Source organism: Myxine glutinosa, chromosome 8 (genome assembly GCF_964187855.1).
Source record: "Myxine glutinosa chromosome 8, kmMyxGlut1.1, whole genome shotgun sequence".
Lineage (NCBI taxonomy): Eukaryota > Metazoa > Chordata > Myxini > Myxiniformes > Myxinidae > Myxine > Myxine glutinosa.
The window spans coordinates 23,661,594-23,675,799 of NC_136268.1; the positions used below are offsets into that span (position 1 = coordinate 23,661,594).

The 14,206-nt window shown below is 46.4% G+C and overlaps 1 protein-coding gene across 3 annotated transcripts; it reads left to right on the forward strand.

The window, feature by feature from the left end:
- The first annotated feature begins 3,599 nt into the window (after window positions 1-3,599).
- LOC144893233 (uncharacterized) lies at window positions 3,600-12,412 on the forward strand. 3 transcript variants are annotated; one of them, XM_078783007.1, is made up of 5 exons: window positions 3,636-3,673; window positions 5,793-5,897; window positions 7,521-7,716; window positions 11,072-11,339; window positions 12,145-12,412. In XM_078783007.1, the coding sequence occupies exons 3-5, from the start codon at window positions 7,590-7,592 to the stop codon at window positions 12,305-12,307; spliced, it is 558 nt and encodes a 185-aa protein (XP_078639133.1). In that variant the 5' UTR covers window positions 3,636-3,673; window positions 5,793-5,897; window positions 7,521-7,589; the 3' UTR covers window positions 12,308-12,412. The 3 variants fall into 3 exon arrangements, with proteins under 3 accessions (XP_078639131.1, XP_078639132.1, XP_078639133.1); XM_078783005.1 differs by lacking the exon at window positions 5,793-5,897 and having other exon boundaries at window positions 3,600-3,673; XM_078783006.1 differs by lacking the exon at window positions 5,793-5,897 and having other exon boundaries at window positions 3,616-3,666.
- The last annotated feature ends 1,794 nt before the right edge of the window (window positions 12,413-14,206 follow it).

Below are 14,206 nucleotides of genomic sequence, written 5' to 3' on the forward strand. Positions count from 1 at the left end.
TATAAGCATACATATTGTTACGTTTGTGGGGGGTAGACAGTGATTACCTTAGAGCCAGGTGGAAGTGTATAGATTACCATGCTCCGTAAGTCGCGATGAAGAACAAAGAAACCCAATGTATCACAAGTAGGGAATCCATTAGACCGTATGTCGTGTAAGTGTATAATTGTTTCCATCACGAGGGGTGGGGTTATGTTAATTAGTTAGGGAGTATGGGTAATTAATCCCCTGTATCTAATTGCCTTGTTATTTCCCCTCTGTTCTTTATGACAATGCAGCACACACACACAAAGCCAGCAATCGTGCATTAATAACACGAAATAAAGAGCAACCGGAACAAGACGTTGAACAATACCGCTGGCACTGCCAGCCACCACATCCCCACATCAAGCAGGCAGGGCCGTAAGGCCACGCCCCGAAGAACAGTGATTGGTCCGGGATTGATTCGAGCATGGACTGCTAAGATGGGACGATTGGATTGGTGGGCACGCATGGGGATCGTCGGATGACGTCAGAGCCTTGAGTGCAAAAGAGTTGGGTTCCCGACATTTTCTCTCTTGCGGTGGGACAGTCTCTATGAACGGTCGAAGTTTACGAGCTCTTGCGGTGGGACACTGGGACAGTCTCTATGAACGGTCGAAGTTTACGAGCTCTTGCATGGGACAGTCTCTACGAACGGTCGAAGTTTACGAGCTCTTGCGTGGGACAGTCTCTACGAACGGTCGAAGTTTACAAGCTCTTGCGTGGGACACTGGGACAGTCTCTATGAACGGTCGAAGTTTACGAGCTCTTGCATGGGACATTGGGACAGTCTCTACGAACGGTCGAAGTTTACGAGCTCTTGCAGTGGGACAGTCTCTACGAACGGTCGAAGTTTACGAGCTCTTGCAGTGGGACAGTCTCTACGAACGGTCGAAGTTTACAAGCTCTTGCAGTGGGACAGTCTCTACGAACGGTCGAAGGTTACGAGCTCTTGTGGTGGGACAGTCTCTACGAACGGTCGAAGTTTACGAGCTCTTGCAGTGGGACAGTCTCTACGAACGGTCGAAGTTTACAAGCTCTTGCAGTGGGACAGTCTCTACGAACGGTCGAAGTTTACGAGCTCTTGCAGTGGGACAGTCTCTATGAACAGTTGAAGTTTATGAGCTCTTGCTTGGGACATCGATAGCGTGCATCCTCTTGTATCCTCTTGTCTCTTTCGTCCGGGTGTTTGTGGAAGGCGGATAGCTCTCTCGCTGGACTTTCAATACGAACTGTCGAAGTTTACGAGCTCTTGCAGTGGGACAGTCTCTACGAACGGTCGAAGTTTACAAGCTCTTGCAGTGGGACAGTCTCTACGAACGGTCGAAGTTTACAAGCTCTTGCAGTGGGACAGTCTCTACGAACGGTCGAAGTTTACAAGCTCTTGCAGTGGGACAGTCTCTACGAACGGTCGAAGGTTACGAGCTCTTGTGGTGGGACAGTCTCTACGAACGGTCGAAGTTTACGAGCTCTTGCAGTGGGACAGTCTCGTCGAAGTTTACAAGCTCTTGCAATGGGACAGTCTCTACGAACGGTCGAAGTTTACGAGCTCTTGCAGTGGGACAGTCTCTACGAACAGTTGAAGTTTATGAGCTCTTGCTTGGGACATCGATAGCGTGCATCCTCTTGTATCCTCTTGTCTCTTTAGTCCGGGTGTTTGTGGAAGGCGGATAGCTCTCTCGCTGGACTTTCAATACGAACTGTCGACATCTGTCTTGAGTTGGGACTTTGATAGCGAACAGTCACGGTTGTCACCAGGGGTGTGCCGAGTTCCTGCATATGGTCGCGGCTCGTGCATTCTTTCTTCTCGGTCCGGACGATCGGCTGAGCGGCAGTATTGTCCTTTCACTGGCTCGTTTGTGTTGGCTGAGCATGGTCTGGGTGCCTGAGAGACGTGGGTGTTGGTGAAGAGGACGACAAAGACAAGCGCGGCTGAGTGAATGAGGGCGCACTGAGGCCTACTTCCCGCCAGGGCCTGTACCACACCCGGATTGCGCGCTCGTGGCCTGGACAATTCCCGACGGGGTTCAGAAGCCGATCGCAGCTGAGTACAGAAGCATTACACATTATTTTCACCAGTTATTTTCCTCCTTGTGTGTATACGAGTCTGTGTGGGGATTCTCTATTTAGAAATTTTAGTTTTGTCGTGCATTATTTGGTTACCGGCATTTCTTCAATAAAGCTGGTATTTTTGTACATTGAATTCTGTGTCGGCTTGAATTGCTAATTATCCCAGGTTCGAGGACGTCCGGTGGGACCAGTGAAGGTAAGTTCGTCATTCTCCTTTCCCTTGCGTGTAAAGAACATCGTCATTTTTGACTGAACACCTCAGAGTGTAAGCTCGATCGGCAATCTGTCCGAGACCAATCTTTATCGGTACGGACAGGACAATATATGTAGTGGCCATGGTGGCGAGGCAACAGGCAACCTACGCTTCCTTACTGGTTTCTTCCCAGGGTGTATCCCATTACCAATAAGCTTGCTATTGTCAAGCCAGCTGTTCCTTAAAAACCGTTTCGTTTTACCCCTTGAAACTTTGGATCCTTATTGGTCCCTCATTTACCAACCAATTGCGTTGAACCCTGATACTGAGCTTCTACTCGATGGTACGCAGGATTGCTGCCTCTTACATTTTCCGATTTTGTATCAGGGGGTTTCCCAGAGCTCAGGTGGCCTCCCCAGGGGTGGGTCCCCAAAATCAGCAGAGGTCTAAATTACAACCTCAAGAGATGACCATCAGCTGACTTGGGGCTAAACTGCAAGCAACCAAACCCGCTGGTCTCAGTTCCGGTTGTACCCGGTACCAGAAAACCCTCAATCAAACCGAGCTCAAGCATATTTACGTATTATAACATTAAAGGCAAAATTATTCCGTGACAGTACTCCTCCTAGTACGTTAATCGAACGGAAGAATGTACAAACAAAACACATATTGTTGAAGAATAAATGTTGACTGTACATGTAAAAATAAAAGTCATAGCGAAGAGAAATGGTCAATAGGAAAATGTAATTGAGGCCGCTACATTTCAGGTAAACTGGCCATCGTCTGTCTAACAGAATCCTTCCTCCAACAGGACGTCCCCGACTCCTCAGTGTGGTCGTCATTGGTATTCGTGCTGCGTCGTGACGTCTGGGGGCGTGGCTTTGGTGGTCGGTTGCGGCAAGTCATGATGGCGTCTGTTCTGTGAGAGCTTCGTATCGTCTTTAATAAACAACTTGATTGAAGCAGTGCCCTGAACTTACTACAAGTGTCTCTCCTCCGGTTTAAATCGACCTGAACCCCGCCCTAGCGGTGGAGTCGCATTGTACATCAACAACTCCATTTATCATTTGACGTGCACTGCTCTTACACCTCCCAAGTCCCAAACCACAGTATTAAACTTGACGAAAACGACAGTTTAAAAAATTGTAAATTTTATTTATTATTCTCCTCCATACTTTCATAATAAAGGTTTGTTGAAAATTTGATGACAAAAGGTCAAATGCTAAAAACGTTATAGCTTGCACAGACACATTGAAGCTCAATGGTAAATAAGTAAATAAAGAAATAAACACGGAAGTGATGTTTTTTTTAACGGTTTTTTAACGGTCATTTGGCGCGCGGCGGCGACGGTGGCAACAACAGGGCTTTTGAGGCCTTTTAATGTAATCGGTAATTAATTGTTGATTATTCTCTCCATATTCTCATGTATTAATATTTAATTTGTCAATGACTTAAACTGATAATAATGTCCCCTGTTTGCCAACGACACGAGACGATGTAAACTGATCATGAAGCTTCTTGTAGTTACAGTAATAACTCGAACGGCACTGAGGTAGAACTAGAACGCATACCGTCAGGCCGGATCATAGTGATTGGTCGGATCATCGTAATTGGCCGGATCATATTGATAGGCCGGATCATAGTGATTGGTCGGATCATAATGATTGGTCGGATCATAGTGATTGGCCGGATCATATTGATAGGCCGGATCATAGTGATTGACCGGATCATATTGATAGGCCGGATCATAGTGATTGGTCGGATCATATTGATAGGCCGGATCATAGTGATTGACCGGATCATAGTGATAGGCCGGATCATAGTGATTGGCCAGATCATACTGATTGGTTAGATCATTGCGATTGTTCGGTTCATAGTGATTGGCAGGATCATAGTGATTGGCCAGATCATAGTGATTGACCGGATCATAGTGATAGGCCGGATCATAGTGATTGGCCAGATCATACTGATTGGTTAGATCATTGCGATTGTTCGGTTCATAGTGATTGGCAGGATCATAGTGATTGGCCAGATCATAGTGATTGGCCGGATCATAGTGATTGGCCGGATCATAGTGATTGGCCGGATCATAGTGATAGGCCGGATCATAGTGATTGGGCAGATCATACTGATTGGTTAGATCATTGCGATTGTTCGGTTCATAGTGATTGGCAGGATCATAGTGATTGGCCAGATCATAGTGATTGGCCGGATCATATTGATAGGCCGGATCATAGTGATTGGTCGGATCATATTGATAGGCCGGATCATAGTGATTGGCCAGATCATAGTGATAGGCCGGATCATAGTGATTGGCCAGATCATACTGATTGGTTAGATCATTGCGATTGTTCGGTTCATAGTGATTGGCAGGATCATAGTGATTGGCCAGATCATAGTGATTGACCGGATCATAGTGATAGGCCGGATCATAGTGATTGGCCGGATCATACTGATTGGTTAGATCATTGCGATTGTTCGGTTCATAGTGATTGGCAGGATCATAGTGATTGGCCAGATCATAGTGATTGGCCGGATCTGCATTCGTACCTGAACCAAAATCGAATCGATTCTTCCTTGTCACACCCCCAACCTGTCCACCAAATTTCGTCAGAATCCGTCTATAACTTTTTGAAATATCCTGTTCACAAACAGAGGGACATCCTGTGTCTTGGACTTTTCTTGTTACTCCCGCCAGGGAGTAATGCATTCGATCGTGTCCGTCCGTGTGTGTGTGTGTGTGTGTGTGTGTGTGTGTGTGTGTGTGTGTGTGTGTGTGTGTGTGTGTGTGTGTGTGTGTGTGTGTGTGTGTTCGTGTGTTCGTGAACAAGATATCTGGAAAAGTTCTGAACGGATTTGGATGAAAGTTGGTGGGATGATTGCCCTTGGGATAAGGAAGAATTGATTCGTTTTTGGTGAAGCTCAGGATATTATTCCGGATCCAGGAATTTTTTGAAGGATTCTTTCCCACTGGAAGACAGGGCTCCGCAGCGGCCACCCACGGCGGGAGTGTGCGCTCTACTGAGTGGCGTTCTAGTTATTTATTTATTTCTTTATTTGCTAACAAAATTACCCGGCGTTGCCAAGCAACGCAGAGTCGCTCTGTGCCGGGAATATGAAGAGAGGAGCAGTGAGGGGAGGTGTGGGAGAGGGGAAGGGATTGTGAAGGTAAGGGGCAGTGCATGAGAGGAGAGGAAGGGATGGGGGAATGGGAGGGGTGGGGCAAGGTTGGGGAGGAGAAGGGAGTGGGTGTAAGTTTGGGGGGAAGGCGAAAGTTGTTCCCTCTTCTCCTCTGCATTGTGTTCTTCATACGAGGGTTGCCTGACCGATGCAATCCTTGCTCTGACAATTTACCCATACACGTGTGTGTGTGTGTGTGTGTGTGTGTGTGTGTGTGTGTGTGTGTGTGTGTGTGTGTGTGTGTGTGTGTGTGTGTGTGTGTGTGTGGTTTTTTTTCTGATTCACCATCCACACCATCTGTCCCGCGGGGCTCTCAATTGGCATCAAGTGTGACCATTCCTCCAGCATGGTTTTGCACGTTGACTTTCCCCCACCCCAAAACCCTCACACTCCTCACAACCCCACCTCTTCTAAACCTCATCCCCAAACTCAGGTATGACCAGGTATCTCCCCCACTCCACTTTCCACTCCCACTGTCATTTGCCTTCCCCTCACCAACCCCCTCTAGATTCCCCCCCGATCCCACCAACTCCCCCACACCCCCCACCCCACTCCATCACATTCCCCCTCTCCCCACATACTCGGAATTCCCCGGTCATACAATGGGTATCTCATCTAGTTAATATATCAAAATGGCCAAACATGTGCTATCATTGAGATAATTACTTCTACCAATGAGGCCTCAAAATGATACAATTCTTCGAAATTCTATGGCAGCATCAAGGTGTGTAATCCCTCAAAAACTTCCGCATTTGTCCCAAAGCCATTTTAGCGCGAGCGTAACAGCCTCAGGTGCATCTATTAGTACAATCACCTGTAACAGATAAACCACGCAGGAAATGCGTCATCTTGGCTGCAAAACGCACACAACGATGTGGTTTCAATTTTAAACATCCCTTTTCCCACCAGATTTTGTTTTTATTTTGTGTGGAGCACCTTAAGGAACCCCTGTAAAGGTAAATACAGGTTGAGTAGACCCCATGAATAAATCAGCAGGCCCCAAAGAGAGGACAGTCAAATGGTTCACAAATTTCACAATACAACTCGGAACAAAAACGGCAACCACAAGTATTTACCTTTAAATAGAATCTATAAAAGTGAAAGTGAAGCAGGTGAAATGTGGAAACCGGAGGGAGCGAACAAAATTTCAGACTTTCACTTGCAAAGCTCCAGTTCAACATGGCGGAGCTCCAAACACGATGTTTGATTAGATGTTGTTTTTTAAACAAGTATATTTTATAGGGCTTGGAGATCGGGCTAGGAGTTAGGACTTGGAGTTAGGACTTAGAGTTAGGGCTAGGAGTTAGGGCTTGGAGTTATGGCTAGGAGTTAGGACTTGGAGTTATGGCTAGGAGTTAGGACTTGGAGTTATGGCTAGGAGTTAGGACTTGGAGTTAGGGCTAGGAGTTAAGGGGAAGGAGCTAGGGCTAGGAGTTAGGACTTGGAGTTAGGGCTAGGAGTTAAGGGGAAGGAGTTAGGGCTAGGAGTTAAGGGGAAGGAGCTAGGGCTAGGAGTTAGGACTTGGAGTTAGGGCTAGGAGTTAAGGGGAAGGAGCTAGGAGTTAGGGCTAGGAGTTAGGACTTGGAGTTAGGGCTAGGAGTTAAGGGGAAGGAGCTAGGGCTAGGAGTTAGGACTTGGAGTTAGGGCTAGAAGTTAAGGGGAAGGAGGGAGTTAGGACTTGGAGTTAGGGCTAGGAGTTAAGGGGAAGGAGCTAGGGCTAGGAGTTAGGGCTAGGAGTTAGGGCTAGGAGCTAGGGCTAGGAGTTAGGGCTAGGAGTTAAGGGGAAGGAGCTAGGGCTAGGAGTTAGGGCTAGGAGTTAAGGGGAAGGAGTTAGGGCTAGGAGTTAGGGCTAGGAGTTAAGGGGAAGGAGCTAGGGCTAGGAGTTAGGGCTAGGAGTTAGGGATCTTTGTTCCTTTCACATTTCTTTCTACTTTTTCATATTTCTCTTTATTCATTCTAATTCTTGCTTCTTCTTGATTTCTCTCTTTCTTTATCTATTTGTCTTTGGAGAAGTGAATTCTTGAAGAATTTTTCTGTATAATTTTTTTCCCCACAGGTGATTAGCAGGTAATAGGCACGAGAATGACCGGTGGAGGGTTGTGACGGTCATGGTGACCCCGAGACCATGAGTGAGATTGAGCCTTTGGGCCTTTGCTGGAATCGACGTGTGAAGAAAGTCTGCCATTGTGGCTTCACGTTGGTCGCTGTTACTTTCCTGCTTTTCGCAGCTTCAGCTGAAGAAGCCACTGCAGGTGTGAAGAACTGCCAGCAGGTTTCTCTTTCTCGGAGCTTTTTCTGATCATAAATCTCCAGCTAACAACTCAGTAATAACAATGATACCTTCCAATATGGAGACAACAACAACAACAACAGGCATTTTAAGGCCATGTTCCCTGCTAGAGCGGAGGTTATCCTTGCGGTCCCCATGACAATCTTCTCCATTTTGCCCTATTTTCTGCATCTCTCCTTGTTAACCCCCTTGCCCGCATTTCTTCTTCGACCATCTTTAGCCAAGTCTTTCTCGGTCTTCCCCGTCCTCTACTTCCTTCTACATTCATTTCCATCACTCTTCTCAACCAGTCACTTTCATCCTTCCTCAACACATGACCAAACCATCTCAACCTGTTCCTCTTCACAGCATCAATCATAGGCTCCATTCCCATCATCTTTCGCAATTCATCATTTGTCTTCCTCTCTCTCAACGATACTCCGCACATCCACCGAACCATTCGCATTTCCACCCTTTCCAGCCTTCGTTGCTGCTCTACGTTCATTACCCATGTCTCGCTCCCATAAATCATAACACTTCTCACACATGCAGCATACACCTTTCCCTTCAGCTTCAGCGACACTCTCCTCCTCATCAGCACACCACTCAGTTCCCGAAACTTCTTCCATGCACATCTCACTCCAGCAACCATTGCCGAGTCTGATCCACCTTCTCCATTCAGCATGTCTCCGAGGTAACAAAATGTTTTCGCACCTTCCAGCTTCACACCGTCTCCAAGATCCAACTCAACATTTCCTCCATCTGCAGCTCCCTCTATGCACACCTTACACTTGAATGTAGCTGCCACACTGGTTAATACCTTCAAATATGGAGAAAAGTATCTATTTTATGATATATATATATATATATATATATGTGATCAATTTTATTACCAAAGACCAGCAAAGAACCCGTCTTTACGGACGGATGAATTCCCCCACTTTATGACATTTACAGTTTTTGATGATCTACCATAAGAAACACAATGTCAGTTTGTGTGTCCGTGTGTTTGTACAGGTCTGTCCCCCTTGCTTAGGTAGGTTTTAAAGGCCAATCTTTTAACACGAAAGTGTGTTCACCACGGTCTATATTTTGAGGATAAAACAAACTCAAAAAACATTTTCCATAAAAGAGTAATTATGTCTTCTATTGGAATTGTAGACGGTGGCTTGAAAACCGAGCCTCAAGGGCGGTGTACAGAACGTTTTTTAAAATAACAATAAACACAAGGTACAGGGCGGTGAAATTCGCTGCGCGTGATGTGCAACGCACGCAGATGTATCATACACATTTATGTAGAGAGAATTGGGGTATTTCTTCCTCTTCTTTCTCTTTCCATCTCTTGTATTCCCCTGAAATCCTATATTTTCTTGAAATTCATTAATGTCGTTTGCTGTAATGATGATGTAATGGATGAAAGGTGTCTCACCGGATGGCATAGGCCTTAGATGTATGCACGCCCACTCGCCTTGAAGCTGTCCAGCCTGGGTTTGAATCCCGACCCAGCTATAAACTGCCATCCTGGAGTTTCACAGGTGGTATGATTCATCAATGTGTGTGCCATCCCTTGGATGGACGTTAACCTGGACGTCCAGCCTGCCGCCATTGTAGTTTGTGGACATTAATGATCCCACGGTGTCCTTCGTGAAGAGTAGACAAGATATCGCCAGCACCCTGAAGTCCTGAACAAATTATATATTCCTGCTCTAACCTACACATGGGGCACTGGTCTAACCTACACATGGGGCACTGGTCTAACCTACACATGGAGCACTGGTCTAACCTACACATGGGGCACTGGTCTAACTGTTACGGATTCGTCACTTCCATTGTGGTGGTTTTCATCCACTGTAAATATTTCTGATTCCATGTACTATTATTGTGTTCAAAAGGTTTATTGTTCATGAACTGTTTTCAAAAGGTAAAAAAGTTAATGTTAAAAGAAACAGGAAACCGGATCGGGAACTGGACGACGAAGAGGAAGAAGAGGGAGAAAGAAGGCGGAGCGAGTGAGTCGGACAAGAAGGAGCCGAGCTATTTGCGGTCTGGAGTGAACGTTGGCGAGCAAGAGTCACGAGTGAACTTTTGGGTTCCCGGGAAAGGGATTCCTGCGACAGAGTTGTCATCGCTGTGACCGATCAACCTGCAAGTCAGGTTTTTGGTGGTGGATTCCGAGGAGAATTATCGTCGGGCCGCTACGTCTCAAGAACGGGTCGTCGGCCATTTTGACTCGCGCGCTTCGCGCGTCGAGCAAGGTCTTTGCTTCGTCAGCCGTTTTCACCGCTTTCAGACATATCTGGCGTGTGTGTGTGCACCGTGGCTTGAAGATTAATTTGCGGTTCGCCGACTGTGAGCCGTGAAAGTCCATACCCGAGGGTGTGATTTCCCAGTCGCCTGGAGGGCCTTTGGATATCCCAGTCGCCTTGAGGGCGCCTTTGTGCAGCTGTGGCGGGGTGACTGTACTTGCCATCCGAACGGGATTCTGGTCTCGATCGGACATCGTTCTGTCGATCGCTGGAGAGGATCGACTCTGGCTTGAAGCCGGGGAATAAGAGACATTGGGGATGTTCTTGTTTCACTCACTGGGAGCACAGTGAGTTCTATATTACAAAACTGATGGTACCATCATAGGACATATTGATTGTATTTTTGAATACTATTATTGTTGTACTGTTATTTAAGTGTGATCGTAAAACAATATTTGTTTGTGAGTAACAATTGGGGTGGCTTCTCCATTGATCTTTGACATACAGAATAACACATTTTTCTGCCGTGACTCCTCTCGGGGCTCGGAGGTACACCGTGACCAGGGGGTCGGGGAGGAGCACGTAACATAACCTACACATGGGGCACTGGTCTAACCTACACATGGGGCACTGGTCTAACCTACACATGGGGCATTGGTCTAACCTACACATGGGGCACTGGTCTAACCTACACATGGGGCACTGGTCTAACCTACACATGGGGCACTGGTCTAACCTACACATGGGGCACTGGTCTAACCTACACATGGGGCACTGGTCTAACCTACACATGGGGCACTGGTTTAACCTACACATGGGGCACTGGTCTAACCTACACATGGGGCACTGGTCTAACCTACACATGGGGCACTGGTCTAACCTACACATGGGGCACTGGTCTAACCTACACATGGGGCACTGGTCTAACCTACACCTGGGGCACTGGTCTAACCTACACATGGGGCACTGGTCTAACCTACACATGGGGCACTGGTCTAACCTACACATGGGGTACTGGTCTAACCTACACATGGGGCACTGGTCTAATCTACCCATCCACCCCATGTCTCACCCAACGACCCCACAAAACAGCCTCCATTCACTTTACCCGCAAGGGCAGGTCAGGGGACTTCGAAATTGATCCGGAATCGCAGCCATTGAAGAACCTTCAGCAGGATGTTGTGGATGAAGACGTAATTGATGGACTCGGTGACGGCGAAGATCATGTCCAGGTAGAGCAGAGGATGAGGGGACGCATTCGCCTGCTGCTCCGAAGGCTGAAAGACGACCAGATGTGGAACCTCGTGGTGATGGTGGGCAGCGCCTCATCTGTGGCCTTGATCATCATGGCCATTGTCATGTAAGCGATCTGTCCTTACCTTCACTATGAATCATTAACTCGGTGTGTTTTGTATGGTGTGAGCGTTTACACCAGTCAGCACACCTGTCCTGATTCCAGATGTGTGTTGTTATTCCTTAAATCACCCCAGAATGCAACAAACATTTGCTCTCAGGATTATTGATATGTGCATCTCTTCCAAAATGGCAGCCTACTAGTGAACAGCCCGGATGTACTGACATCACGGAAAACTATCGAATATGGGGCTTTCAAAATCACGCCCAAGAATCACGCCCTAACCCTAACAACCCAAACCCTAACCCTGCCCCATAATGCTCGGCACGCATGCACAAATCCCTAGAAATAGCGAACTTCCGTACATGTGAGCATGTACCTGCCGCCCAATAAGGATTGTTACCTAAAATGGCTCGCAAAGCTTCTAAAAGAAGGAAAAGTACCTCAGAAAGAAGAGAAAATACTTGGAAAAGTAGCTCAGAGAAAGCTGGAGTGTCCCTCTACACAATGAAAGAGTTGGAGGGAGACACCTTATCTGGTTTGGGTGCTTATGGGCACCAATGATCACAATTGGCAGGTCATATCTGGGTCATTTGAATGGCATGTAACCCAAACCAGTGAGCTGTCCGCATGACTTGCAGGTGGAAACATGGCACAATGAGCTCCATCCTCATGCATTGATGCTGTCATCAGGATCTAGGGTATTGATTGGTTGGGTGTGTGGGGAGGGCGGGGGAAGTTAAGGGGTGAGGGGGAAGTTAAGGGGGGAATCGGTACATTGGTTGAAAATGTGATAAAGTTGTCTCTCCAGTTTTTTGTGCATCAGACGCAAACGTGCAGAGAAGTCAGAGCCTCTGGAAGATGTTCAAGAAGAAGAAGAAGAAGATGAAGAAAAGGCTGGAGCGAATGAGTGCAGTGAGCCCGAGGCAAACAACGAGGCCAATGATGCAATGGAGAGCGATGAGGAGGCATGACGTCATTTTGAGCCGTGCCATGATTCTCACGACGAGTAAAGAAAAAGTCCATTTTTGTGTCTGTATAATTCATTGAACTCGTCAGAGTAAAACCCTTAAAATCCGGCTGCCATTCTGTTATTCCTGTGTATAATTTACCATCTCATCAGCCTGTTTATTTATTTACCACTAGCAGGAGTACCCGGCGTTGCCGGGTGAGGGGAGGAGGCTGGCGAGGGAGGGTTGAGGAAGGGAGTGGGGTGAGTGGAAGTGGGTGGGGTGGGGGAAGGGAGTAGGAGGGAAAAAATATACTACATATACATCTTTTTGGGGAGTGGGCTTTGACAGGCTCCTCCGTTTTGGGGGAGGGGGGAAGGGAAGGAGGAAAAATTTACCCGTGCAAAGAGTGCTTTAACCTGGGGGAGGGGGAGGGGAGGGTAAGGGGGGAAGGGGAGGGGTAGGGGGAGGGGGGGAGGGGAGGGGGAGGGGGAGGGGAGAGTCAACTCGGAAGTCATTGTCGTCAATTGAATGTCGCATTTATTTTTTATTCCCTGTCAAATGGCATTGGTCCCGCATTCCGAACCCGGAAGTCGGAAGTCATTGTCGTCAAAGTTGAAACATTAACGTTACGAAATATGCTGATGACGTCATAATTTTAAAACCCGGTTTTTTAAACATTTAAGGTGTGCTGTAGTTTCTCTGGGACGTACTGATTCCGAATATGAAGTTGAAAAATTAACGTTCCGAAATACGCTGATGACGTCATAATTTTAAAACGCGACGTTTTGTTTTTTAGTTGAGATTTTATTCGAATTCGAATTCCATTAAATTTCAACTGTTGGAAACAATAATTATTTCAATTTCCAACAGTTGAAATAATTATTGTTTCCAACAGTTGAAATTTAATGGAATTCGAATTCGAATAAAATCTCAACTAAAAAAAAAAACGGTTTATTCGTTCTTGGCGCGAAAAAATGGCGCGCATTTTGTCATTATGTGCGACTTTACGTCACTCGTAAAGGCCGATGGACGTGAAAACATTCGTTTTCCTTAAAAAATATATTTAAAATAAATACAATAGTACATAAATTCACAATAAAAGAAGCTAAAAAACAATTTAAAATACAATAAAAAGCACATTGAAAATATATAAATATGTACGTACAGTATACTGTACGTACGCGCAACCGCGGGATCGGAAAGGGGCAATATCGCCGCCACAAACTACACCATGGAATTGCAGGTGGCGCGGTTTTTTTAAACCATTGATATTAAAATAAAACGTAGCCTATAACCACCAGGATTTTATGCTGATTCCGAATCTGTGTCTAAAACTTTTCTCCGATGTGTAGTTCTTGAGTTATAAGCGGACATCCAGACAGACACACACACAGACACTCCTTTATATATAGAGATTGCAGTTTTAATTCGACCTGTACATAAAATATTTAAATAATTCCAATAAAAATGCACCATTCTGCTCTCCAACTTTCCTCATGTAAATATCTCACGTAACCAGCCATTAGCTATGACTGTTACTTTCATCATCAACATTGGATTCGGGGAAGAAGCTGATCCCGTAATGCTCCGGTCTCTTCGTCGAGGTTTAGCGTGTCCATATGCTTGAGAAGAGCAGGCCTATGGAAGATTGAAGCACTTATTCCAACAGTGATTGTCGAATTGACACCTCAATGAATTTGTCCTCTTGACCTCTACTTCCTGTGGAAGACTGTTCCAGTCATCTACCGCTAAGAAAAATCACTTCCTGACGTCTCATCTGCTCCTCCCCTTAAATAACCTCCTTGAGTGGACGTCCAGTTGAAGTTTGTCCAGCTGGCTCGAAGAAATACCCGGGATCGATCCTGATCAGCCCATGAAGAATCTGCTGTACAATAATCCCATGTCCTGCAGTAGAGGGAG

Excerpts from the sequence above, each read along its gene's own strand:
- LOC144893233 (XM_078783005.1), top strand. The coding sequence starts at position 7,590 with ATGAGTGAGATTGAGCCTTTGGGCCTTTGCTGGAATCGACGTGTGAAG. Across the intron at positions 7,717-11,071 it reads AGCTGAAGAAGCCACTGCAG|CCTCCATTCACTTTACCCGC; the intron begins GTGTGAAGAACT and ends CCCACAAAACAG. Across the intron at positions 11,340-12,144 it reads ATCATCATGGCCATTGTCAT|TTTTTTGTGCATCAGACGCA; the intron begins GTAAGCGATCTG and ends TTGTCTCTCCAG.